The 24,537-nt window shown below is 47.1% G+C and overlaps 1 protein-coding gene across 1 annotated transcript; it reads right to left on the bottom strand.

The window, feature by feature from the left end:
• Positions 1–2,719: 2,719 nt before the first annotated feature.
• Positions 2,720–20,703, bottom strand: LOC111143524 (family with sequence similarity 46 member C). The gene is made up of 2 exons (XM_022497338.1): positions 20,624–20,703; positions 2,720–4,678 (listed from the first exon to the last, which is right to left on the bottom strand). Exon 2 carries the CDS (start codon positions 4,652–4,654, stop codon positions 3,479–3,481), a length of 1,176 nt encoding a protein of 391 aa, XP_022353046.1. The 5' UTR covers positions 4,655–4,678; positions 20,624–20,703; the 3' UTR covers positions 2,720–3,478.
• Positions 20,704–24,537: the final 3,834 nt, after the last annotated feature.

The following is a 24,537-nucleotide window of genomic DNA, read 5'->3' as shown; positions in this document are numbered from 1 at the left end:
TTGCAAGTTCACTAGAAAGAAGGTATTCCTAAACTGAGGAAGTCACTCTCGAGTGGCACCATTTCCCAAAGTTAACAAAGCAGTGCTAGTTAAAATCCCAACCTACCATGAAGGGAAGGAGCTAGTGCTCGAAGGGAGGCAGAAGGATAAGCAGATTTGGGGCACTGTGATTATTAATGCGATGTGATTATTAGTATGTCACCACAAAACATGGGTTTATACACAGCTTGCAGTGACTCAAATCCCTGGGGAAAAAAATCAGGTGGGGTGCGGAGAGGGGAGAACTCGAACACCAAGCCACATCTGTCAGCACATAGCAGGGCCCCAGCATCTTTCCTCCCTGATTCTCCCCAGCTGCCAGGTGCTCCCAGGTGTGGGCAGCACCCCAGCCCACATGGACTTAGCAGGAACCCGCTTTGGAAGGTGTCCGTGATAGAGTTTAGTTTCAGAGCTGAAGTTGAGTGAGGAATCGTGTCTTACTGCCAAAGTAAAATGTAAGGGTGAGACTGAAGCCTAAGGCCAGGAATTCAGGCTGTGCCTTTCTGCCAACACGAGGGGAAACGGTACTGTTTTAATCTCACTGCCGCTCAAATGGATTCCAAGAAGCAGGCCAGGAAAACAAGCTGCATACTTGCAGAAAGCATTAGAGAACTTCAGAGTCCTGAAGCAAATGAGACTGCTTAGATTTATATTAGAATTTGTACTTGAACTTTAGTGCCCTTGACCACTGCCAAGTTTCATGTTACTCAACACACACAAAAAGAGGAACCACAGGTCTCAGTACCAGTTCAGGGGACCTGGTGCTTGTGTGAGCAGCATGAAAGGCAGGTTTCAGCTGGAATTTCCAAACACCTGAAATTCAAGGTTATCCAATCTATTCTGAGGCCGGCAAAGGCCTTGCAGAGCAGGTAGAGACACCACTGGACCAGGGTGATGTTTTAAAAGCTCAGCTTTGGTCAGTGCAGCTTTTTACCCTGATGTAGTAGAACATTCTAGAACACGTGTCTACTTTCAAACTCCCAAATGGCAGGGCTGACTAAGAACTTCAGGTGAACATATTGCACTAAGATGGTCATGGTGCAATGGTGGTAAAGAACTGGTGCGGGGGGTAGGGGGTTGACTGGGAATTTCTAACCATTTCTGGGCTTCCCTTCATCCTCAGAGGACGACTAGTAACAGCAAAAGAAAAACAAAAAACAAACAAACAAACAAAAAAAAAATATATATATATATGCAGAAAAAACTCCAAGGGCAAAGTGGAAATTTAATTACTTGATGTGGTTCTGATTCTATCTTCATCTGGAGCCTCATCACCCTGATCCTCAAGCCTTCTAGTAGGAGCAATACTGACTTCTGTTAGCAAGTGCTTATGTTGGTGGCTTCATCACATCTCAAAGTTTTGGTTAATCAGATCTGTCAGTTTTGCACAAAGATGTTGCCCTTAGACCACAATGGCAGCCTTTTAATGTTATGGATGAGTACATAGTTTTTAAAGTTAGGGTTCATTCTTCATTACCCCCTTTTAACCCTGAAGGATGCTGGGCACCCCCTCAGTATGGAACTAGCCTAGACTCAAAGCCAGAGCATTCAAATGTAACTACCGTTCACAGGCAAACCGGAGCCGGTCACTTACACACAGAAGTGGTTTCTATTCACCTAATGTAACACAACACGGATACCAGCTGGACCCTGAGGCTCAGTCACGCCCTATCTGCTTTTAAGAGGACCAAGACCTCACATTCCCCAAAAAAACCCTGAAAATACCATCTTCAGAAAAAGGGAAACCACTTGTTTTCTGCTAAGCCTTTCTTTTTTAAAGTATCTTCATTGTGTAAGGCAAGGAAAAAGGAAAGCAATCACTCAGGGCTTGGGGTTTTTCTGGCCACGGAAGAAAAGAAAAAATCAGGAGCATGGATTTGATGAAATCACTTTATAGACCAAGCTGGCTGGCCATACTGAGTTCCTGTGCCCTCAATACCCTAGAGCAATGCTTCCTAAGAGATCCCAGAAAAGTTTCAAAACACAAAAAATTCCTTATCTGAATGACTGGGAAAGCAGTAGCCTAGAACTCTCCCATTTACCAAGCTTGCTTTGGACTGGAGATTAACACTGTTTTCCTTCTAAAGTGCACAACAGACACAAGTACAGTCAAGTCTACCAGAATAAGAAAGACCATTCTCCATTTACTTCATTCTTTCCCAAATCCCCCAGAATTAATCATTCAAGGAGCCCTGGCAGCTCCAGTGCACACCAAGCCCAAATGAGCCCTAAACCTCCACCTCGCACACAGCACAGGGACAGCGGGTTCAATTCTAAAGCAATCGTGAGCCAGAGAACTCTGCCCACAACAGCAGGTCATTCTACAGGTCATTCCTTTCTACTGAAAATCCTGAATTCATCTGCAGCCCAAAAACAGCCTGGAGAAGAAATCACTATTTTTTGAAGAAAGAATAAAAACAAACAAAAAACAATCAGCCACGCTACTCCAGAAAAACAGCTTGTCATACTGGGAATGTGACCAAAACAGGTTTCCAATTAAAACATGGGAAGACCCTCTCACTACTAGGACTCTAGACTCAGCACAATCCTTAGTCTTAGGAAGAGCAAAACTAAAGTGATGAGCTGCTAAGGCAAGGGGGGGAAAGTGTCATTCAATAAGAATTCCTTAAAGAAAAAAAAAAAAAAAAACTGAACATTCACGTTTCCTATTTACAATCACCCCCTCCCCCACCCCACCGCCACCACCACAATTCTGCTTTAACATTATGTTCCACATTTTATTTTGTTTTCAAGTTACATTTCAAGCAAAGGTCATTTTTTTTTCCTCAGCAATATATCACGATTCCTCGTGAGAGCACAGCATCTAAACCATAAACCACTGTCAACCAGATCTTAATTCTCCAGCTACCAGCTTTGGTTTGTTCAGGAAAGAAACCCTCAGCTCTGCTAACAGGGAATAAACATAAGCAATTCAGTCCCTTGAACAAAAATGAAGTCACGAGACCACTCTCATGTCCACCATTTGCTGCCTGGCTAAAATTGGTACAAGAAAATAGACTGCAACCACAACTCTCATAGAACAGCTGAGAATCCCGTGAGGGCCAACAGAGCCTACTCTAGGCTTGAGTGAGAAGAGACACTGCCCAAGCTTTCTCCCAGATTCCATTAGTGCACGGAGCTCCAATCTCCCTGTGCGTGTGTTGGGGACATGGCATGTTAGTGTCTATCCTGGAAAGATGTGGAGAGGTGGTCCTTCCTATAGCATTTTCCAAAGTGGCACTGGAATATCGGGTCCCTTCAGGGTTGGCTCATGATAGACTGTAGACCCATTCCAATGGGTGCACAAAGAAAAAAAAGAGCAGAATCAGAGCTGAGTTCCCCTTTAAAAGCCAAACACCTACACCTAGAAGGAGGCTCCCTTCCCTGAGAGCCTTTGCCCTATTGGGGTTCCCACTGTGGAAGCCCTCAGGTCTCAAGCTTAGCTACAGGGCAGCCAGGTAGGGTACGGCTGACTGTAGGTGACTGGAGGGTGGGCCACATAGTAGTTGTTGAAGTTGCCATCACTGACGTAGGGAGCTGGCTGGTAGTAACAGGTGACGTTGGTGGCGTTGGGGATGATGTTTTGCTCCGCCAGCACGCGCAAGGCCAGGAGGGAGATGAGGTTCAGGGTCTGCCTCCGCTCGTGCCCCATGAGGCACACGGTGCTCTCGTTCACAACCCTGCGAAGGATCATGAGGTAGTCATACTTGCTCCTCTCTTCTTCGGCAAAGTGGTTTTGAAGGTAGGTCTCCAGCTTCCTTTGCTGTTCGAGGATGTCCGGGAAGTCGATGAAGAACCTGGAGCACATGTAACGCTCGAGAGTTTTGATCTCCTCCTGGTCTGTGGGCCGGAAGTCCCGCACGAGGAGGTTGCTGTACTTGAGCAGTCCCCCGCCCCTGATCTCTTCGGGGTTCTTGGTGGCAATCAGTCTGTTCTGCAGGTGGTCGAAGGCTTCCTCGAAGTCCCCGTACATGCTCTCCCCGATCACCGTGGGGTGGACGTGCTCAGAGATGGGGCTGCTGGAGCAGTCGTAGAAGAAGAGCAGGGAGTCCAGAATGATCTGAAAAGAGTCCACGCTGAACTCAAACTGGCGCCGGATGGAGTCGACGAACTTGAGCTCCACGTTCCTGCCGTTCTTGTTGGAGAGGGAGATCAGGCTCCAGCGGTCCGTGTCTGTGCACACCTTCACCAGCTTCTGCACGTACGCCTCCTTCAGAGTGACCGGGCTGATTTTGAGCTTGTTCACGCCCTCCGGCAGGAAGTTCAGAAGGGAGCACAGCACCACGTCCCTGACCAGCTGAAATTCGGCCTCCGTGGGAAGAGCCACGTGAAAGATCAGGTCCAGGTCTTTGCAGCCCAGGCCGTTGTCTTTGACCAGGACGTGGCCTGCTGCAGAGCCGTTCAGCCGGACGTCCTGCACTCTGATGCCCGCCTCCTCCAGCCGGCTGCGCACGGTCTGGACGATGTCCTTCAGTGTTATCTCCAAGGTTGGAAAGTTGCCTCGTCCGTGGATGGGGACGACCTCGGTCAGGACCTCATGCAGCCGGCTCACCTGATCCCAGTTGAGCACGCTGAAGGACATGCAGTCCCTGGTATTGCTGCTCTCCTCTGCCATCTTGGGGGCGTGCTCGCAGGGAAACTGAAAGTGAGGGGGCGAGAAACAGAGTTAGGACTCACTCGTACAAGGCCAAGCAGCCCAAGGGACTAAGGGCAGATGCTCCAGGCTCTCTGACCATTTTCCCACCCTAAGTGACAACAGGCACCCATGGTTGGGTGCTGCTGTGAGGGGTACAGCTCACAGATGGGAGAGGCTTTGTGAATGGAGGGAGGACGACATACACAGAAACCCACCCTCTGCTTCAAAATTTTGTTTTATGTGGGGCCGGCTTCTTTGTTTTGATTGTTTTGTCTGCAAGAGGGTGGTTCATGTGAAAGGAAGTAGACAGATTTCTAAAACAAAGTAACCTACACACATTCCTCAGTAGAAGGCCTAGCAGTCTGGCTAATTCTTGTTCTTTACAGAATTACCTCTCCCGCCTTTGCATGCCTACCTACATCTTGAACTGGCTGATACCTAAGCTACCACCCCCCGACAGCCTGAACACAAGACACACACCCCGTGCCCCCGTACCAGGAAAAGACTTCCTTCACCCCATGAAGACAGGAAGATTCAGCTCTGGGCCACAACCATACTGAGGACAGGAAGTCAGATCAGTCCTGCTAGACCAGGTGCACGGATTATCTTGTTAGCAAGAACCCCACGTCCTTTTCCCTCGTGGGAGCAGTCGGTGCTGTAACCAGCACCTCTAGCATCCAGAGTGGGACACCAGGGAGCTGTCTGGATGACAGGATTCCTGGCAACACAGGCATGGGTCAGCTCTGTGGTACAACAGCTCTGCCAGCAAAGAGGGCCCTCCATGGGACATGGAAAACTTCCTCAGGGCAGTGCGATCTTTTCACTGTATTTTGAAATCTAGTACACCTCAAGGCTACCTAAGGAGACTCAAGAGAGCTCTCAGTACTAGGAGAAAAACATCGCGTCTCACACTTCACTTGCTAGAACCATAGCTACCAAAGTAATTTTCAACCAAGTGATACGTTTCAGAAAATAAAATACAACAGATCCCTGGAAATCCTAGTGTGTAAAAACAAATACTGCTGTATTAGAAAGTCAAGGTGCTTGTGGATCCATGTGGGTCAAACATGAGCTAGACAGATGTTAAGAGCCGAAATAAAATGTCAAGGTGCTATCCTCACACTTTGGTGTGAGCACAGTCTCGCCGTTAGCCTTCCTGACTGGCTAGGCACACACAAAACCCATCCCAACCACTGCTGCTGTTTCACTGCTTGGAAACCACTGCCCTTGAACACACACCCCCCATCCCTGTCCTGCGGTTCCAACTCGGGTTTTAAGCTTTGCACTGCTCCCAGAGATCCTCGCCTGACATAATCGCTCACAGTGATGGTGATGGTTGTCAGTCAGTGTTGGAGGGCACCACTGGACATCCCCAGACAAGCTTTCCAGGAGCTGGCAGTTAAGAAAGTAGATGAGAACACAATAAAAGACAGTGTGTGGTACAAAGAAAATGGAATATAAAAGGTAGAAGAAAGGAGTGTCCCTTGATTAGGGTGAAAAAGAAGGCCACAGAAGAGTTCACTTATGGGGAGGGGACCTAAGCTGACACAAAGGCAACATGAGCTCTGGGCTGGGATTGAGGGCCAGAAGGCAATGTGCAACCAAGATCTAGCAAATTGTCCAGTCTGGCCATCAGGTACCTCTCAAGCAAGAGCACAGGCTCCCTTTAGGGAGGTTGAAGGGATGAATGTGTTTGGCCAGCAACAGGAAGGGTGGTCACATGATCCCAGTAGGCTCTCGGAAGACCAATCTTGGGCTGAGCCCTCCCATGCTTGCTACAGAAGAATGCTTGCCAAGGGGCAGATAAGTTTCTTTTCAAACCTGTTTGGACAGTGTTAAAAAGCTCTAGGCTCTCTAGATCATTCTACCAAAGCATGCCTAGGGTAAGGATAACAAGCAAAATTTGTGGCAGAATACTTCATGCTCACTGTGGCTAGCATTTGGCTTCAAGTCAGACTTAGAACATCTTTTTAATGTGCTCTATGTACATTTGGTTCTTTGTAGGCCCTTTTATGATCAGCATACGGTACACTGTGCCTATTACACAGGGCACTGCACAATTAAGTCCAAATGACCGCAAAGAGGTATGGCTCTAGCTTTGTCTTGAGATATAGCTAAACTATGATTCAGTGACACAGCTTTCTATCAGGCATGTTGATCTCCCCATAAGAACACAACCTTCTCTCCCTGTGTACCACCTGACATTATGCTACCAAGTCTCTTATGTTTTTTTATTTACAATACAGGTGTGAGAAGTCACAGTGACAGAGCAGTAGCAATTGAATCAATACTTGGAAGAAAAAGAACAATTAATTTTAGGAGTATCTCTCGGAAGAACCTCAGTAACATTGCAGAAGAAAATAACTACAGGAATGACTTTTGACTCATATCTTTTCTTTTCTTCTTTCTTTCTTTTTTTTTTTTTAAAGGAGTTGTGAGAGGGGTGCCTGGGTGGCTCAGTGGGTTAAGCCTCTGCCTCTAGCTCAGGTCATGATCTCAGGGTTCTGGGATTGAGCCCCGCATTGGGCTCTCTGCTCAGTGGGGAGCCTGCTTCCCCCCTCTCTCTCTGCCTGCCTCTCTGCCTACTTGTGATCTCTCTCTCTCTGTCAAATAAATAAATAAAATCTTTTAAAAAAAAATAAAGGAATTGTAAGGGAAAAAAAAAACATTTTAAAATTAAAGTCAGAACTATTCCCACCTTTAGAACAGTAGTTCTTAGAGGAGGAACATTTAACACCAGTGAGAATGTGATGGAAGCTATCATTCCTTCTCCAGGGATGGAGTGGGGCGAGAAGATGACCAGAGCACGAAACCTTTCATATATTTTTGAATCTCTAAACTTGTAGTAGGTTCAAAGTTAGAATCTGTTTTAGATTGAAAATCTGTAAGGTTCATATGGGAGGAGGGGCAGGAATGGCCAGAAAAGTTAAGAGAAACAAGAATGATGTACATATTAGCCCCATAAGAGATATCATGAAGCCAAAATAATTGAAACAGCATGGTATTGGTACAAAAAGACAGACTGTTGGAATAGAATTTTTAAAATCTAGAAATAAAATGTAATACATGGGGGATTTCATATAGAATGATGGAGGCATTTCAAAATAGTAGAGACAAAAAGTTTAGACATGTAGATAGTGATCTACATTTAAAAAAAATAAACAAGGTGGCTCCTTGTCTTGTGCCAAACTAAGATCTAAATGGACAAATTAAAGACTTAAGCATAAGAAGAAAAACCCTAAGAGTCCTGGGGAAACATGGAATTTATATACACAAATGAAGAGCAGGCAGTCTTTTCTGAATCACATAAAAGTCAAACTTTTGATACAGAAAAATAAAAATATCTACATGGTAAAAATACCATAAAGAAGGCAGAAAGGCAACACTAGGAAACTATTTGCAGCGTGAGGCAAAGTACTTATTTTAATAATGAAGAATGAGCTCCTACAAGTCAGAAAGACCAGCACCCCAACAGAAGAAGGGGAAAAATATATGAACAGTGGCTCAGATACTTAACACATTCAACCTTACCTTAAGGGATGGGCATATTAAAATTTCACTGAATCATTCTTACCTATCAGAATGGCAGCGATCAAGAAGCAGACACCCGTTGGCACACTGCCCATGGGTTCTCTCTAAAGAACAGTGTGGGACTCTCAATTTTAAGTGAATGTACTCTTTATATCAATTCTACTTTGAAGAAGTCTACTTCTGATTTTATCCTCCAGGTATACTTGCAAGTATGCACAAGGCTAGTCACTAGAGAATTATTTGTAAAGCTACAGAGTCATCAGTGGAAGGTGAATGACTTAATGCATCTGTACAACAGTATACGATTGCATGGAGTTGTCCCAAAGAATGGAGGCAGCTCTCTACCTGTAAGAATGGGAAATGCTAGTCGAGATTTATTCATAGAAAACCAACACTGCTTGTGTAAAAGTACAAGCCCATGCTTGTACATTTATACAGATTTCTGGAAGGAAACACAAGTACTTCGACCTATACCAAATACCCCCTCTAGACTGGGAGATGGGACAAAGGAAACTTATATTATCCTTTTTGAATTGAGAACCTATATGCGTATTAATTGAAAATAGTTAAAATCTTATGAAACATGTCTGAAAACCTCTCCCCCACAAGCCTTCTAACTCATCTGCCGCATTATTTAGTTCTTTCAATGCCTTTCCTATCACGCCCCGCCAACTCTGTCCCCAAATCAAATAAACATAGAAGCTTCCCCTCTGAGACTTCAATGTGGATCTCTAGGGGGCAGGCGGGGAGGAGGGACTGGTCCCTGTTTTTCCCCTAGAATGGTTTTTGGTCAAGTTTCTACTTCTCTACTGTTTAATAGAATATGTCCATTGTTTGTCAAAAATCCTCCAGACTTTGAAAATAATGGATAATCCGTCTAATCTAGACCCTATGTTTGTTATCCCAAAGTGGTTTTTTATAGGTTTATAGGAATGGCTATTTCTCAGTTCAGACATATGGTAGTGACCCTCGTGGTGCTGTTATGCTGATTACTGGCTACAGTTGCAAGAAACTTAAATGCAATAAGCACTTTACCAGGAACCTAGGATGCCTGTGTTTGGCCTCTTGGGTACCAACTCCTTCTGCCAATCATATGAACAATGGAGTTCAGAAAAAAGTAGCTCATATAAAAGCATGTTGTAGAACATGACAAATGAGAAATCTGTGGTGTAGTTCTTAATTCTTCCAGTTTACTATGCCTTAGATACAGAAGAGCTCAAGCTACTGAAGGCTCAAATTTAGGCTGGGTTCATAATCAGCGCTTAGCCCATTAGAAGGGCCCAAAATAAGTTACTGATGATGATTACAAAGGAATTCTTTGTTCTCTCTCGCCCATCCAAACAATTCCAAATATCAAAAGTACATATTTTTTGTGTGTGTGACTCCAACAAACACTGGTATTGCTAGAATAAATCCAAGTCATAGGCCCTGAGGGCTTAGATAACACACCAGAGCCTAGTGTAATAGCTGGAGTTTTAATTAACCATTTGAAATCAACAACATTATAATTTGCATATAAAAGAATCCTGTGGAACACATTCTTAACGCAAGAAAGGCCCACGTTAAAGACAAATTCTAGTTAGCAGAAGTAACAAAATGATGACTAGAAAACAAAATTAATGTGAAGCCTGGTAAATTCAAACTAGTGTTTGATTTTCCTTTAACTGCCTGAGAAGCAGATTCATTTTATTTTGCACAGCAGAAACTGGGCAAGGTAGGAACCAGGATTTCTCACTGATTTGGAAATTCAGGCACCATTTTACAAGTGAGGATGACCGTCCGTCTACTCAGTTCAAGTACTTAATCTCCTAAAAAGTTGGATTCTTGAAGACTAACCACTGCAGGTGCCCCCTGAATTCCCTTTTCTTCTATCATCTGGCCTCAGCAGAAAGCTAGAACGTGCACATTGAAAGACAGGTTTGCAGGAATGGCAGAAAAAGGAGAGAGGAAAAGACTGACCAAGCCCAAAGAAGAAGAAACCATGCTCCCTAAGGACAAGTTCACCTCTAACTTACCTTTGATTCCCATGGCCTGGGACCGAGGCCCTCAAAGGCAGGTTGATCTGAAAACCTATGATTAAGCCCTAACAGAAAAGAAAATAGAAAAAAAAAGAAAAAGAAAAAGAAAGAGAAAGCTATTTCTAGTCCTGCTTCTTAGCTTGTCTAGAGCCCAGAAATAAGAGTGACAGAGGCTATGAAAGCATGAGGGGACTCAAGGTGGGCCAGCTGGACAGACAGGCAGACAAGCTGGAGAAAGTGTGAAGAGCCCACGTAATACTTCTGAGTCTTAAGGTCAAGGGCTTAGGTCAGATCAACACTGATTCCTATTTGTGAAAGGTATTAGACATAGACACCGTCCAAAGAGTTCTCAGTACCTATGGAAATGTCCACTTGCGAAGTTAAAGACAATGTGTATGTAAGTCTCAGTCTGCAGTATTTCACGAGAAAGCTCTAGAAGCTACTGTGCCAGAGCTTTCATGGAAATGCTGAGGTGTGAACGAATGGAGGCTCTCAGCTATGGCAGCCCTCCATCCCCTCCAGAGACAACTGAGCACCACCCTCTTCCTCTGACCCTGCTGGGGTTTAAGAATACAAAAGAAACTTGAACACATTTCAACATTCCTTTGATGACATTTCCTTTTACGGTTACTGGATGTTACCTCAAAAGCCTGGACCTTCCTAGGAACACTTCTGAGGCTCAAGGTAAGAGACCCAGCCGTGGGCAATGGACTAAGCCTGGTGACAGACTACAGGTGGTGTGTATCCACAACAAAGACACTTGCTGTCCCTAGCTCCGGGCTGAGAGGGGACCCACGCACCTGAGGCAGGCATCTTCCACACAAACTCTTCCCCTTCCAGTATACCACAGAGGGCATTTTCAGGGGGAAAAAAAAACTACTTATTGCATATAAAAACCTAGAGAGTTTAAGCAGAAGTGAAGGAGGGTGGCACACATACCATACTCTTCTAGCCTATCAATTCTTTCAGCAACCCAGGTGGATGAGAACTACAACTTTGGGACTTACTATTCCTGTAAAATGAAGGCGCAGATGTGTGTGCAAAAGAAAGAGTATATAGCATAAGCCCCTTCACGTCAGTTCCCGTTTCATCCTCACAAGCACTCTGAGGAAGCTACAACGGTTCCTTTTGCACAAATTAAGGAATAAGGATCAGAAAAGATTAAGTGAATTGACCCCCGGATCCTCAACTCTGGAGCCAGTTTCAAACACTTGGAACTGGCAACAGTTCCCACCGAACTCGCTCAGCCACTGGCAGGGTGGGAGGAGGGGAGAGGGCAGAGGCTCCTGTCACAAGCCCACAGGTGCCCTGAGATCACCAGTTCTTGCTGCGACGACAGTGATCTCCTCTAAAACAGAGACTGTATTTGTCCTACCCAGAAAAGGAGAAAGTTACCCCTGTAACAGTGACACTTTATCCCCACCACATACATGGAGAGCAGCAAAGCTTGAACCAATCACCTTTCACGGCCCACGTTAGAGAAGATTCCAGCTGAGCAAAGGACATGAGTCACCATTCATCCTCAAGGACGCCCAAGGTGTCTTTAGAGGTGCCTCTCAGAGAAGCACCAGAAAAGGCAATTCATCGCCCACAGTGTGGGAAATCCTATTTCTCAATGGGGAGGCACATCGGCTGTTTCATAACATAAACATCTTACCAACACTATCTACTCAGAAACCAATGCCTCCCTACCTCAGAAGCTCCAGCAGGTGCCAGCAGGTTCCTAGCCCTCCAGGCCCTCTTCCTGAGGGGACAGACCAAATGTGACTCAAGGTCTAGCCAGGGGCCCTAACATGAACCACCAAACTCTATCTGATCCAGCTTTACCTGGATCAACCAACGCTACTATTATCCCTGCTTGACAGGAAAGGGGACTGGGGAGCAAAGAGGTTGTTAACTGTCCAAGGATGCCCTGCTGGAAAGTGGTACAAATGGGACTGAAGGACTTTCTAGGGGGTGGATAGTTTGCGTGCAAGTGTTGGAGTGTGCATGGGGCTTGGAAGAGAAGCTAGCTGCTCTGGTAGTTGTAAAAACTAGCCAGCCATAAGTGGAGGGAAAGAGGTGAAAGGTAAGAAGGTTTTTTATAGGATGGCGGGATAGGAAGGCAGGTGGCTAGATGTGCTAAGGCCCCCAAGTGAGGTAGGCTAGATGGCAGGTGCCTGAGGCAAGGCAGAAGCAGTCCCAAGTGTGAGTACCTCACAGCTGTTAGCACAGAGACCCTCCCCCTCAGGATTATCATGGCTTCGAGGATCCATAGCTGGATCTGGCTGGAATCCAGCAGAATGGAAGGTAATTTTGTACAGAAATGCTCATCATTATGCTCGGGTTTGTTTTAAAAGAGCAAGGGCTGGAAGGTGAAGGCCCAGGCTGCTCCCTTGGATGGAGCGGCTGGATGCCAGCCAGGCTGCCAGGCAGTGGTTCTCAGAGAGTGCGGGGACAGCTGCAGGGATGCGCTCCGCTGGCTGGAAGATCGGCAGTGTTGATCTGCTGATAAAGCAACAGAACAGGACACTCTGCAGACAAGAGGGCAGCTTTCTAGATCCCAGAAACTGATAACTCAACTGGGGCTGCAGAAAGAAGGTAGGTAAGTTTGCAAGCAGGGATGGACACCCCTCAGGCAGGCTCGGGAAAGGCAGCGGGAACAGAGCCAAGCACAGGACTGCCTGGCACAGCCTGAGGAACGCGCACGTGCTCAACCCGAGCCTGCACCCCTGCCACCTTTCCAACGGCACAGAGTTTGGCCCTTGAGATGCCTAGGTCCTCGAGAAACAAACCGGGTACCCAGGAGGACCGGGGACTTGATAAATGCAGCAGCAGACCAGTGGGAAGCAAGGAGAAAGACCGGGCTCCAATCTAAATGTGGCTTTCTGGAGAGAAGTCCTCCCTCCATCCTCGAATGCATGGGGAAGGCCAGGAGTTACAGAGGACCAGGGGGCAGCCTGAGGAAGGCTCTGTCTGCAAGCGGCCAGCCCCTCGCCAGGGCCCAGCCCCCACGCCACGGAGGAGGCCACATTCTGGAGACTCCCCTGCCTCCAAATGCATGAAAATGGTACGGATAACCAAGACACACATCTAAGTTTCACATGAATGTCCATGCGAGAGTTTGCATTAGCAGACAGTAGCATATATTGCATGTTAGCTTTTTCTAGAACACCTGCAAATACACTCTGCCTCCGTTCAAAGAAACAACAGCACTGTGCCGCAGAGCTCTGCCCAGAGAAGACAGTCCTGAGTCAGTGACACCAGAGATCCCACAGCTGGCCTGTTCCCACTCTCTGCTTGGGAACGTCCAGCTGGAGGTCTCAAGCTATTTTCTCAGGGTTATCAGGAGTGTCCCGGCCACTGAATGCCCACGTGCGCCACAGCCCCCAAACCTGGTGTGATTCCCATGGCAGCTGGGGTGCCACCGTAGCTGAAGGAACGGGATACCCCGGACTGAAGCAGAAGCGGGCCACCAGAACCCAGGGCCGCCTGGCTTTGCAGCCAGCTTTGAGTTCGAGGGGCCCTCCCCAGTTCTCACTTCCCACAGATACCCACAGATAGTCTTAATGATTATCAGAGATTGGGCTCTGTCCACAGACACCCGCCCTTCAAGAAATCCAAACAGAAAACACTTTCTCGTCTTTCAAAATAGGATGCTTGAGCAAGTGTGGCTGGAGAGATAACACTGGAAGAGCTCATGCTGGGGCTGCCAAACAGCATGAAACAGAATCAAAACACGGACCCAGATGCCGTAACGGGGCAGAGCTGAAGTACACAAGCTTAAAGGAATACCCTGAAATCGTCGCAAGTGTAAACATTAACCAGGTCACCACACGGGCATCTTTAGATGGAAGCTAAGCACAGAAGTCCTGATTTTTCCAGAGTGTCAGCAATATTAAGTGCTACATACACCACTTGAACTGGAAAGAATCCCTGTTGCAACTTGGCGCCCCACTTCCTCCTACGAAATACCTCTTTCTAAATCAGAGATGTTACTGGTCTGACTCATGTAAAGAGATCGTCAGAGCCGGCCCCCACCATTTTTGGGACTGACTAGACTGAGAAAAATAGAACAATTCCTAGGAGGCTGTTTACTGTAAGGATGGCTAAGTTTCCATACAGTCCACAGGGTCTAAGGGCTGCCGGCCCCCAGGGTCTATCAAGGGTCACACACCACCTAACCCTCTGGCTTAGAACTTGGAGCAGGCATCAGATGTCCACAAGGCGGGCCTCAGCTTGCTGTCCCATCCCTAGCAGCATCCCTGGGCCTTATCAGGAAAGGGCCAAGCTCAAGTATAGCACTTATCACACTTCACACACACACACCCAGTCACATATGTCTAAGTGAAGGGGCAAGACCATGAGGTACCTATTTCTGTCCCTATTTCTGTACCAGCTGCACCAGGCAGCCAAGTCCCCGTGTTTGGTATTTCTACATGTGTGGAGCTGTGCGGGTCACAGATATGGTCCTCTAGGAATAATTATCACGAAATTAGCATATGCCAAGTCATGCGTTGCTGTCATTTGGCAGCTCACAGACACCTGTTACTTGAAAGTTCCTTCTTGCATTTTCAAATTTCAGTTGTTGATATATTTTAATTGTTGATAAGTTGCTTGAGCCCTGGTCCCCTGCCGGTGTCAGAAGATTTCATCTGCAATTCTTTGAAATTCTATGATCTGGTGATTATGCTCTATGAAACTAGAGAAAAATGTAAGAGTGAGCACCAGACAAGGAATCAAATATCCTGTGTTTTAGTGGCAGGCCTGACTCACAGGGTGAATGCTTAGCAGTAAGTTGGTCACAATGACAGAATTTCCTTTTGTTCTTTCTGGTATCTGAGTGCCTACTATGTTCCCGTAGCTGTTCTAGGAGCTGACGACCTGTCAGTAAGCAAGAGACAAAGACCTCTGCCCAGACTCATGCTTTCTTTTCATAACCTGCTGCCGCTAAGACTTGCCTCCCACTCATGCAGAATCAGAAATGCAGAGTGAGCCACTGGGCGGCTGGTCTGGACCGGTGCTATTCAGTACCATAGCCACAAGCTTCGCATGGCCCTTAAGCACTTGACATGGGCCAAGGCCACACTGAGACCATGGAGATGTGCTGTGAACACGGAATACATTCTGGATTTCAAGAACTCAGTAGGAGGGGGAGAAAAGAAAAAGGGAAGTATCTCCTTAATCTTTTTCTTATATTGACTATATAATTAGAGGCTAACATTTGCTATGAGGGCTTAAATAAGATAATTAAAATGAGTTTCACCTGTTTATTTTTACTCTTCAATGGGATGACTGCTAGGAACTTAACTGGGACTCTCCTATTTCTCCTGGATGGCACCAGTCCACTAGCCTTATAATAATGAGGAAACAGAAGCCTGAAGAGGTGGGGGTGTATCCTCACAGCCCAAGACGGCCACAGAGGCAGGGAGGAGGGAAGTGAGAGACCAGGAGAGGCCTGGGACACTAGGTTCCAGCTGAGCAAGCCCAACCAGGGCCTGGACTCGGGGCACACGCTCACTCTATGTCCACTTCATCTCTCCTCCTGGATCTGCATTCTTCCTACCATGGCACCTAGCCACTGCCTCCATGTGAGAGCCCTGACTGGCCAAGACTACACAGGGTCCATTGGCTGCAGTGCCCACCTCCTTGGCCATAGGCACTAGTCAGGGATAAAGAAGGTGTGTTTGGGGGTAGGGTGTAGACAGCCAGGCAAGGTGGAGGATGACCCTTTCTCCCACCCTTAGGTAAGGCTAAGCCAGGGGAGAGAACCACACGGCAACAGGAGGGAGCAGATGCAGTGCAAGACTTGTGGATGATTTTCTTCTCAAAATGGGCCCACGGAGAGTGAATATGGAGACAGATATGGGACTTTACTTCCACTGGAAGATTTGAAAGTAGAAACAGAAAACAAGGTACACGGCAGAACTGTGAAGAGGTGGGTAATTAGGGGCACCTGGGTGGCTCAGTGGGTTAAGCCTCTGCCTTTGGCTTGGGTCAGGATCTCAGGGTCCTGGGATTGAGCCCCTCGTTGGGCTCTCTGCTCAGCAGGGAGCCTGCTTCCCCCTTCCTTCTGTGTGCCTCTCTGGCTACTTGTGATATCTTGCTCTCTGTCAAATAAATAAATAAAATTTTTAAAACAAAAAAAAGAGATAGATAATGAGATATGCGGGACCTGCAGTTGGGGTGACCTCAGGATCTAAAGCTGGGTCAAAACCTAGTCTGATAAGGAAGGAAGAGCAGTGAGTTGTGCCAACATTGAGTATGAATTTTGTGAGGCAAAGGAAAGTAGTCAGGAAGACTCGTCCAGGGTAGATGGAGAATGAAGAGGAGGTCTGAAGGGGACAGGTCCTGAAAAGAGGGATGGGCAGTTTCTGGGAGTTCTTCAGGTGATGTTTAAGGGGCACGGGATGTGGAATTGGCCAGGGGCAGGAGAAGAGCCCCGTGCTACTCTCATGGAGCTGCTGTCAACAGGCCCCTGAACCAGGTCAGTGATGGCAGTGGGAAACAAAAAGCGAAAAAGATAAAAGATCAGCAGAACCAGCAGCCGAGTGAACTGGAGAGAGAAAGGCTGAGCGAGCCATGTGAGGCTGGGGTTGGGGTGGAGGGGCAGGAAGAGCAGGATGGGGAACGCTGGAAGAGAGCAGGGCTGGAGCTGGGCTTAAGGAGCTTCAGCTGCTGGCCAATTTGCAGGCTCGGCCCCTCGGCTCCAGACCTACCAAACGGAGGCCACCATTTAGAAAAAGGCCCAGAAACCAGCCGGCATCTTAGGCTGGGAGCTTCCCAGCCAAAAAGCTCCCAGGCTTTTAGCCCACCAGAATGAATCCACCTAAAGGAGACTTCCCTTGCTCAGAGGACGGCAGCTGAAGCCAGCAGAGAACTGTATCCAATTCACAAGAGCACCTTCTGTGCCCCAGGCCCCGCTCCGGGCGCCAGGGATTCAGCAGGGAGCACCGAGCCCTGCCTTCCTGGGGCTCACAGGAAGACTAAGACAAACAAGCAAAACCCGAGTGCCCGCACGTTAGGAAGCTGTCCCGGCTCCAGAGTGCTTCCGTGGGCCTTTTTACATACCACTCACTGCCTTGGCCTCCTTGGCACCTGGCACCAACCGCTGGCTGGGAAGCACTTAACTACCGACTCAATCACAGTCATCCAAGAAGTCAATACTTGATGCAGCTTAGTGACCAAGCCTCCAAAAGGCTCTGGCAAAACTAAAAAATCTCCAACATGGAGTGACTTAACATCAGCAATTACTTCTTCATATTCCTTTTTCCCTGTTGTTCCAAGAAGTTCTGCAAACAGTTCTAGGGCAGCCTAGAGGGGCCCAGCTGTACAAAATCTATTGATTCTAAACAGGTCATAAGGCTCTTTCCTACATAGCTGGGTTATGCAAAGAGCTTCATCTAAACCACTTAAATTCCAAATATGAGCTTCTTTCTAATGCATGCAGTGAAAGGATCAAAAGGATTGCGACCAGAAGTCTGGGAAGCATCACAAGAGATCAGCTCTACTGCCCGACCCAACTGGCTTGTTTAAACACATAAGCTGCCTCATCATAATATAGTTTATGCCAGCTTGCCTGGCCACGGCCAAAACACCAGGATGGCACAACACATTTTTCTGTATTGCCCTGTGTACATCAGTGACATCACAAAAAAAGCAACGGACCTTATCTAACCAGAGTAATGTTTCATCCCAAGTAACCCCTCAGATTCTGTCTTTCTTCCCTTTAACCCCTAAACACACACACACAGTAACGCACACAGCCCAGAGATCTGGCATGAGACCAAGAAACTCAAACAACCACCCAAGTTTAGCTTAAATTCATAAAACTAGGCTTGGGCTTCCACAACTTCTCTTGGGAACACAAAAAAGGTTTACCACTCAGAGCTCTTGGCTTGTCATTCTCTGGTGACCTGCCCCAGGCACACAATAGATCAGAGATGAAAGATGAAGACTAGGTACTACTTACTTGAGCAGTTTAAAAAACCATGTCATTTTCTAACTTTGTAGCAAATGTGTCCGATTACCAGCACTGGGAGAACAAGGGCACCACAGTCCACTCTGCATTATCTTTATGGCTAGGCAGTTCCTTGGATTTTCAGAAGTACGAGGACTTCTCTGTTCTTTGATGGGTAGTGCAAGATGTGTGCAATTTGCCCTGGCCTTGAACGCTGGGGGCTGTAGGCTAAGTGGGGCATACTGGGAAATGCAGGGGTGAGGGGTTCTATAACCCAGGATGGGATCTCCGTGGGCTGCTGTACTCATAGCACAGGCGAGCAAACCAAGGAGGGAGATCCGCTGGTGGTCGGCTAAGTCACACTCCATCTGACAAACAGGCAAGATCCACGCCCTTACCTTTAGAGATACCCCAACTTAATCTCTGGATGCAAGGGAGGTATTGTGGAAGAAACCCCACATAGAGAATACAGCAGTAAGCTCTAAGTAAGACAGTCATGAAATGAGGGACCTTTGTTTTGGGTAACAATTTAGAGGCCTTCTGGCTAAGAGGAGGGAAAAAAAAGTGGGGCTTTTTTTTTCTTTAAACTTCACTTTCACATTATATTACTGAGACTCGCCCTACAGCTGCCTGAACAATTATATATAATATACCAAACCTTCTCTCTAAAAAAGTCCTTATTGAGTATAAATGTAGTCTAAAGACATGGATATACCTTAAGACACAAGGTTTCAGTTATCTCAAGTAAAAGCTTGACTCCAGAGATATTAAGTTTTCCATCTTCACAAACAAGAATGTCAAAGGACAGAACCCCTGCTGGTACAGCCAGACTGCCTCCCTGAAAGCGAAGAGAAAAGTCAGCATTCTCTAGTCCCCACCCACCCCCTTCCATGGCAAGGTCTCATGTGTGGGTCTCACTCCCTCAATAATACCTTTGGGGATTTAAGACACAGCACAGTTCTTGGTAAGCGCTCCTACCCTCTTCCCCCCACCCCACACACCCAAGCAGCCCCAGGCTGCCTGGCTTGCTTCCTTGTGGGCTTCCTTGCCAAGTTACTCCTGTGGAAATGTTAGTGTAGCCAACAATGGCCACTCTCATCCTCCACCCCTCCCCACCCCCTTGAGGGGCAGCTGAGCCAAGCCAGGAGTCTACTTTAAAAGAATTTAATAATCTTTACTTTATTTCTTGGGGAGGTTCAGGTTCCTGACCCATCTACCAAATATCCTGAATACCAACTGTCACAATACCGATGATTACAACAGTCTTGATAAACGCTGACTGTAGTAAGAGAACTGTAAAGCACTCCATGGCTTGCATGTTACAACTCCATTAAAAAAAAAAAAAGTTTAAAAGGTAGCAGGTTGCTACCTTAGGCAGGGACTTAGCCCTGCAGAAGCCTTTTTTTCCAGGAAAAAACAGGGGAGAGGACTGATCTGATCCCTCCCGCGAGGTCCAGCCTTATCTGTCAGTTGGTTCTAGCCGGGATGGGTGAGCTCTCCTTCTCCAGAGAAACTCCGGAAGTCCTCCCTTACTTGAGGTAGCACAGTTTTGTTTTCTCTCCTATCTGCGTCCTGTGTTTAGGGATACAGGCTATCAACCTGTACGGTCAGGTTCGTCACCCTCCTCCGCCTCCCCTCCCACCTCTGAGATGTAGGGCAGCCACCCGCGGCACCGTTAGCCCAGCCAACTCACTGTCAAGGCTTTTAGTCTACACGGTAAGCCAGTTTCATTCCTAAAGGGGGAGGGAGGAACCGGGCACTGTATTCCCAAGAAGTTTCCAAGAGCAGTGCAGAGCGCGGAAGTCACTCGCCTGGACCACTTTGCTGCTTACGGTGTCCACAGTCTAGTGTGAGTCCACAGAAAGTTGGGGATCCCCGCCCTGACCTCGAAACCCGGGGCTTGGCGCCAAGCCGAGGAAGCGCCCCTCCCCTCCCCGGCCTTATAGGAGCCCCTGACCGCTGCGTCTCCAACTGCGCCTCCCGAAACCGCCGCATTCGAATTCGGGCTCGGCTGGCCTGCAGAGGTTTGCGTGCCCGCGGGAGCGCAAGCAAGGAAGAGGCGGCGGGGACGCCGTCAGACCGGGAAGGGGCCGAAGGCCCCCATCACTCGCTCTTCGGCCGCCCCGCCCGCGCTGGCCAGCGCGCAGCCCCGCGGGACGCGCGGAGCAGGAACTCGCCCAAGTTTGCCAAGCCCCAGCCGAAGTCTCTGGAAAGTTGTAGCTCCCTCTCGGGGCGTCTCGCCGGGCCCTCGGGGGCGGGGGATACGTGTGGGGGTGTCGCCGCGGGAAGGGAAGGGAGCACCGCGGCCCGGCACCTGTCCGTACCTCCCCTCTGGCTCCCCACCCGGCTCTGAGAGGACGTGAGCTCCGCTCGGCGGGGACAGACCCCCGAAGGCAGAGCGCGGGGTTCTCTGGGGCCGCCGCATCCTAGCACCTTCAGGGGAGGGGGCCGAAGACTCACCTGGGAGGCGGAAGAGGAGAGGACAGAGGCCGGTCCTTGGCGTGGGCAGCCCCCAGCAGGAGCGGCGCGGTCACTACAGCCCCCAGGCAGCGGCACCGAGTGAACGGTCCCGCCGCCGCCCCCTCCGTTCTTATACGGCTATGACCACGCCCCCACCCCCCCCCCACCCCCGCCCCAAGCCTTCCCTCCCAGGGGAGCGAGGGGCGGGGTGGGGCGGAGCCAGCGCCCACGGGATCCTTCCGCCTGGGCGCTGACGGCGAGGGCAGGGCAAAAGGTGCCCTCTGATTGGCTCCTCGGGTGAATGGTTGCCAAGAGACGAGTAAACCTTCCGCGGCGGGAAGGGGAGGGGGTGCTCAAGGCGGTAGCACTGCGCAGGCGCAACAGAGAGGGGCTTGGTTGACACCCCCTCACCCCCTGCGCCAACTTCGGAGTTACTGGGACTCTACTTTCCGCTAGGCTCTTCTGCCATTGCAATCATATAACTCTTCTTCCCAAGCTCTTCCCATCTCCGTCCAGCTCCCTCGCAGGCCTGCTTTTTTTCTTTTGCTTCTCTGGGGATTTCCGCGTTGGTTCTCTCCGGGACAGGGGAATGAAACCCCGACACCTACCTCCGGCGTGTGTTTCGAAGTCTGAAAAAAAACTTATGGTTTCTGAGCCAAGGGAGCCTTCCTCTTTCCCCCAGCAAATTGCTTGGAGGCCATCAGGGAGAGGGCCGGCGCAGTTGGTTCTCTGCCTGCAATTACCACCTGTGTGCGGTTAGTGGGACTGAGGGCCTCAAGGAGTCGGTCGCCAAGGCGAGCACCCGCGATAGCTTCGGCCCCGCTTGAAATGGAAATGTCGCGTGTTCTGTAACATGCAAGCGGGGCTTGGACACCACCCACTCGTCCCATAGCAAGAGGCCTAGATTCTAAACGCATATCAGTCTGGGTTGGGATCTCAACTCGCCACCTGTCTGTAAGGCCTTGGGCAATGAACTTAACCAGTCCTCCATAAATCTCTTTCCTCACCTGTATGACAAGAGTAAAGATAGAGCAGCTTTCTAGGCTTGTATAAGTACTAAATAGGAACATGGAAGCTAATAGTGCAGTGTCTGATGCAAAGTGTGTGTTAAGTGTTGTTTATACCAAATAGTAGTTGTTATCAAAAACATTTATGGGGGCGCCTGGGTGGCTCAGTGGGTTAAAGCCTCTGCCTTCGGCTCAGGTCATGATCCCGGGGTCCTGGGATCGAGCCCCCCCTCTGCTCGGCAGGGAGCCTGCTTCCTCCTCTCTCTCTCTCTGCCTGCCTCTCTGCCTACTTGTGATCTCTATCTGTCAAATAAATAAATAAATCTAAAAAAAAATTTATGGAGCTTGTACTGATCCTCTTCTGGGTGGTGGAGAAAAAGGTTACCTCCCAGATGCAGTATTTCCCTATTCCTCTCCTTGCATCCCAGGCTGAAATAACAGTTTCTGCCAAGATCTCAAGAGCTCTCTTGGGGAGGGGGAGGTCTCCTGGAACGTTGATGAGATAGAATTTCAGTATGCCTGCTTGTAGGGCTAGTCACAGTGATTCTATTGTTGGACATGAAATCAGGATAGATGGACTGATTTTTTCTCACTTTTTGAGGTATAAATTCAGTAGCATGCACAAAGCTGGTGTGTACACAATGATGACTTTCTACATATGTGTACACCCATGTGCCTGCCAACCAGCTGAAGATGTAAAACATCTCCAGCTTCCTCATGCCCCTTCACGCTCAGTGTCCCTCAAGGGTAAACACTATTCCGACCTCGGTCGCCATATATTAATTTTCCAGGGTTTGTACTTGATGTAGATGAATTACATGCCTGTGCATTTTTGCATCTGGCTTCTTAAGAGTATATAATATTCATCCATTCTGTTGCATGTAACAATGCCTCATTCTTTTCCATTGTATATTACTTAATTATGTAAATATTCAACAATTTATACACTCATTCTACTAGTGGATGTTTGAGTTACATTAAATTTTTGTCTATCCTCAAATGGATAAAGAAGATGTGGTCCATATATACAGTGGAATATTACTCAGCCATCAGAAAGGATGATTACTCAACTTTTGCATCAACATGGATGGAACTGGAGATTATGCTGCGTGAAATAAGTCAAGCAGAAAAAGTCAATTATCATACGATTTCACTTATTTGTGGAACATAAGGAACAGCATGGAGGACATTAGGAGAAGGAAGGGAAAAATGAAGGGGGGCTAGAAATCAGAGGGGAAGATGAACCATAAGAGACTATGGACTCTGGGAAACAAACTGAGGGTTTTAGAGGGCAGGGGTGTGGGTGAATGGGTTAGCCTGGTGGTAGGTATTGTATCCATGTATTGCATGGAGCACTGGGTGTTATACGCAAACAATGAATCATGGAACAATACATCAAAAACTAATGATGCACTGTATGGTGACTAACATAACATAATTTTTTAAAAAATGTGTTTGTCTATCCTGAATGAAGCTGTTACAAACTAGCTCCTTTTTCTAACTTCATAGGGATGTAGCTGAAAAACAAAAACTGTGTATATTTAAGGTGTAATACATGATGTTTTGATACACACTGTAAAATGACTGCCACAACCAACTTAATTAACATAGATTACCTCACATAGATAATGTGTGTGTATGTGTAGCACAAGTGCTTAAGATCAGTTCCCTTTGCAAATTTCAGGTACATAATATAGTATTATTACTTATAGGCCTCATTGCTGTACATTAGATCCTCAGAGCTTACTCATAGGGCATAACTGAAGCTCTGTACCCTCAGGCCTACATAGACATGTCTTTTATGTTGGATTTATACTCAGGATTGGAACTGCAGAATCACAGAATATATACACATTAAGCTTTAAATATACTGCCAAATAGTTTACTCAAGTGGTATATCAGTTTGTATACCAACCAGTGATATGAGACTTCCAGTTGCTCCACATCCTTGCCAATATTGGTATTACTGGTCTTTTTAATTTAAAAAAATGGGTGTGTATTTCATTATGATTTCAATTTACATTTATCTGATGATTAGTGATGTCGAGCAACTTTTTATATGCTATTGGCCATGTGATGCCCTTTTAGTGAAGTGTCTGTTCAAGTCTTTGGCCCATTTGCAGAGAGTTGTCTTATCTTAGTGATCTGTAAGAGTTCCTTACATATTCTGGGTATAAGTCCTTTGCCCAGTATATATATTACAAATATCTCCTCCCAGTCTGTGACTTTCTTTTCATTCTCTGAATGTTATCTTTTGACAAACAGAAATATTTAAGTTTAAAAAAGTCTAATTTATTAATCTTTTAGGACTTGGGCTTTCTTATGTCCTGTTTAAGAAGTCTGCCTGGTCTAAGTTCACAGAGATAATCACCTTTGTTTTCTTCTAGGAACTTGATTGCTACCTTCATAGTTAGGTCTATGATTCATCTCAAATTAACTTTTTCTGCAGTTAAAGGTCAAGATGTATTTTTTTTCCCATTTGGATATCCAATTAGCTCAGCACCAGTGCCAAGCAGTTTTGTTGAATGAATGAATGAATGAATATTTGTTGAATGAAAAATTCATTTTAGAGAACAAAGCAACCACTAAGAATCCAGAATGTCCAGAAAAACCCAGAACACATGATCACAATAAACTTAATGCAAAATTTTGTATTACATTAACTCTTGGACCATTTCTATTTTTTTCAGTATCTGGTGAATACCATTAGCATTAGTAGCCTCAGGGTAGAACACAGTTCAGAAATTCTTATCTAGAATTTGATCTGGCATGGTTTGGTTCTGCCTTTGTGGAGGTAAAATTTTGTTCAGCTTCCTGACCGGTAGGTAACTTTGACCATTAGGGTGGGGGGAGAACCAAGAACCAGAAAAGAAATTAATTATTCATAAGTGTGTGTATGTGTATGTA

Source organism: Enhydra lutris, unplaced genomic scaffold (genome assembly GCF_002288905.1).
Source record: "Enhydra lutris kenyoni isolate GAN:26980312 unplaced genomic scaffold, ASM228890v2 scaffoldscaffold9, whole genome shotgun sequence".
In the NCBI taxonomy this organism is placed as follows: Eukaryota; Metazoa; Chordata; class Mammalia; order Carnivora; family Mustelidae; genus Enhydra; species Enhydra lutris.
This window is presented reverse-complemented; position numbering and strand designations above follow the sequence as displayed.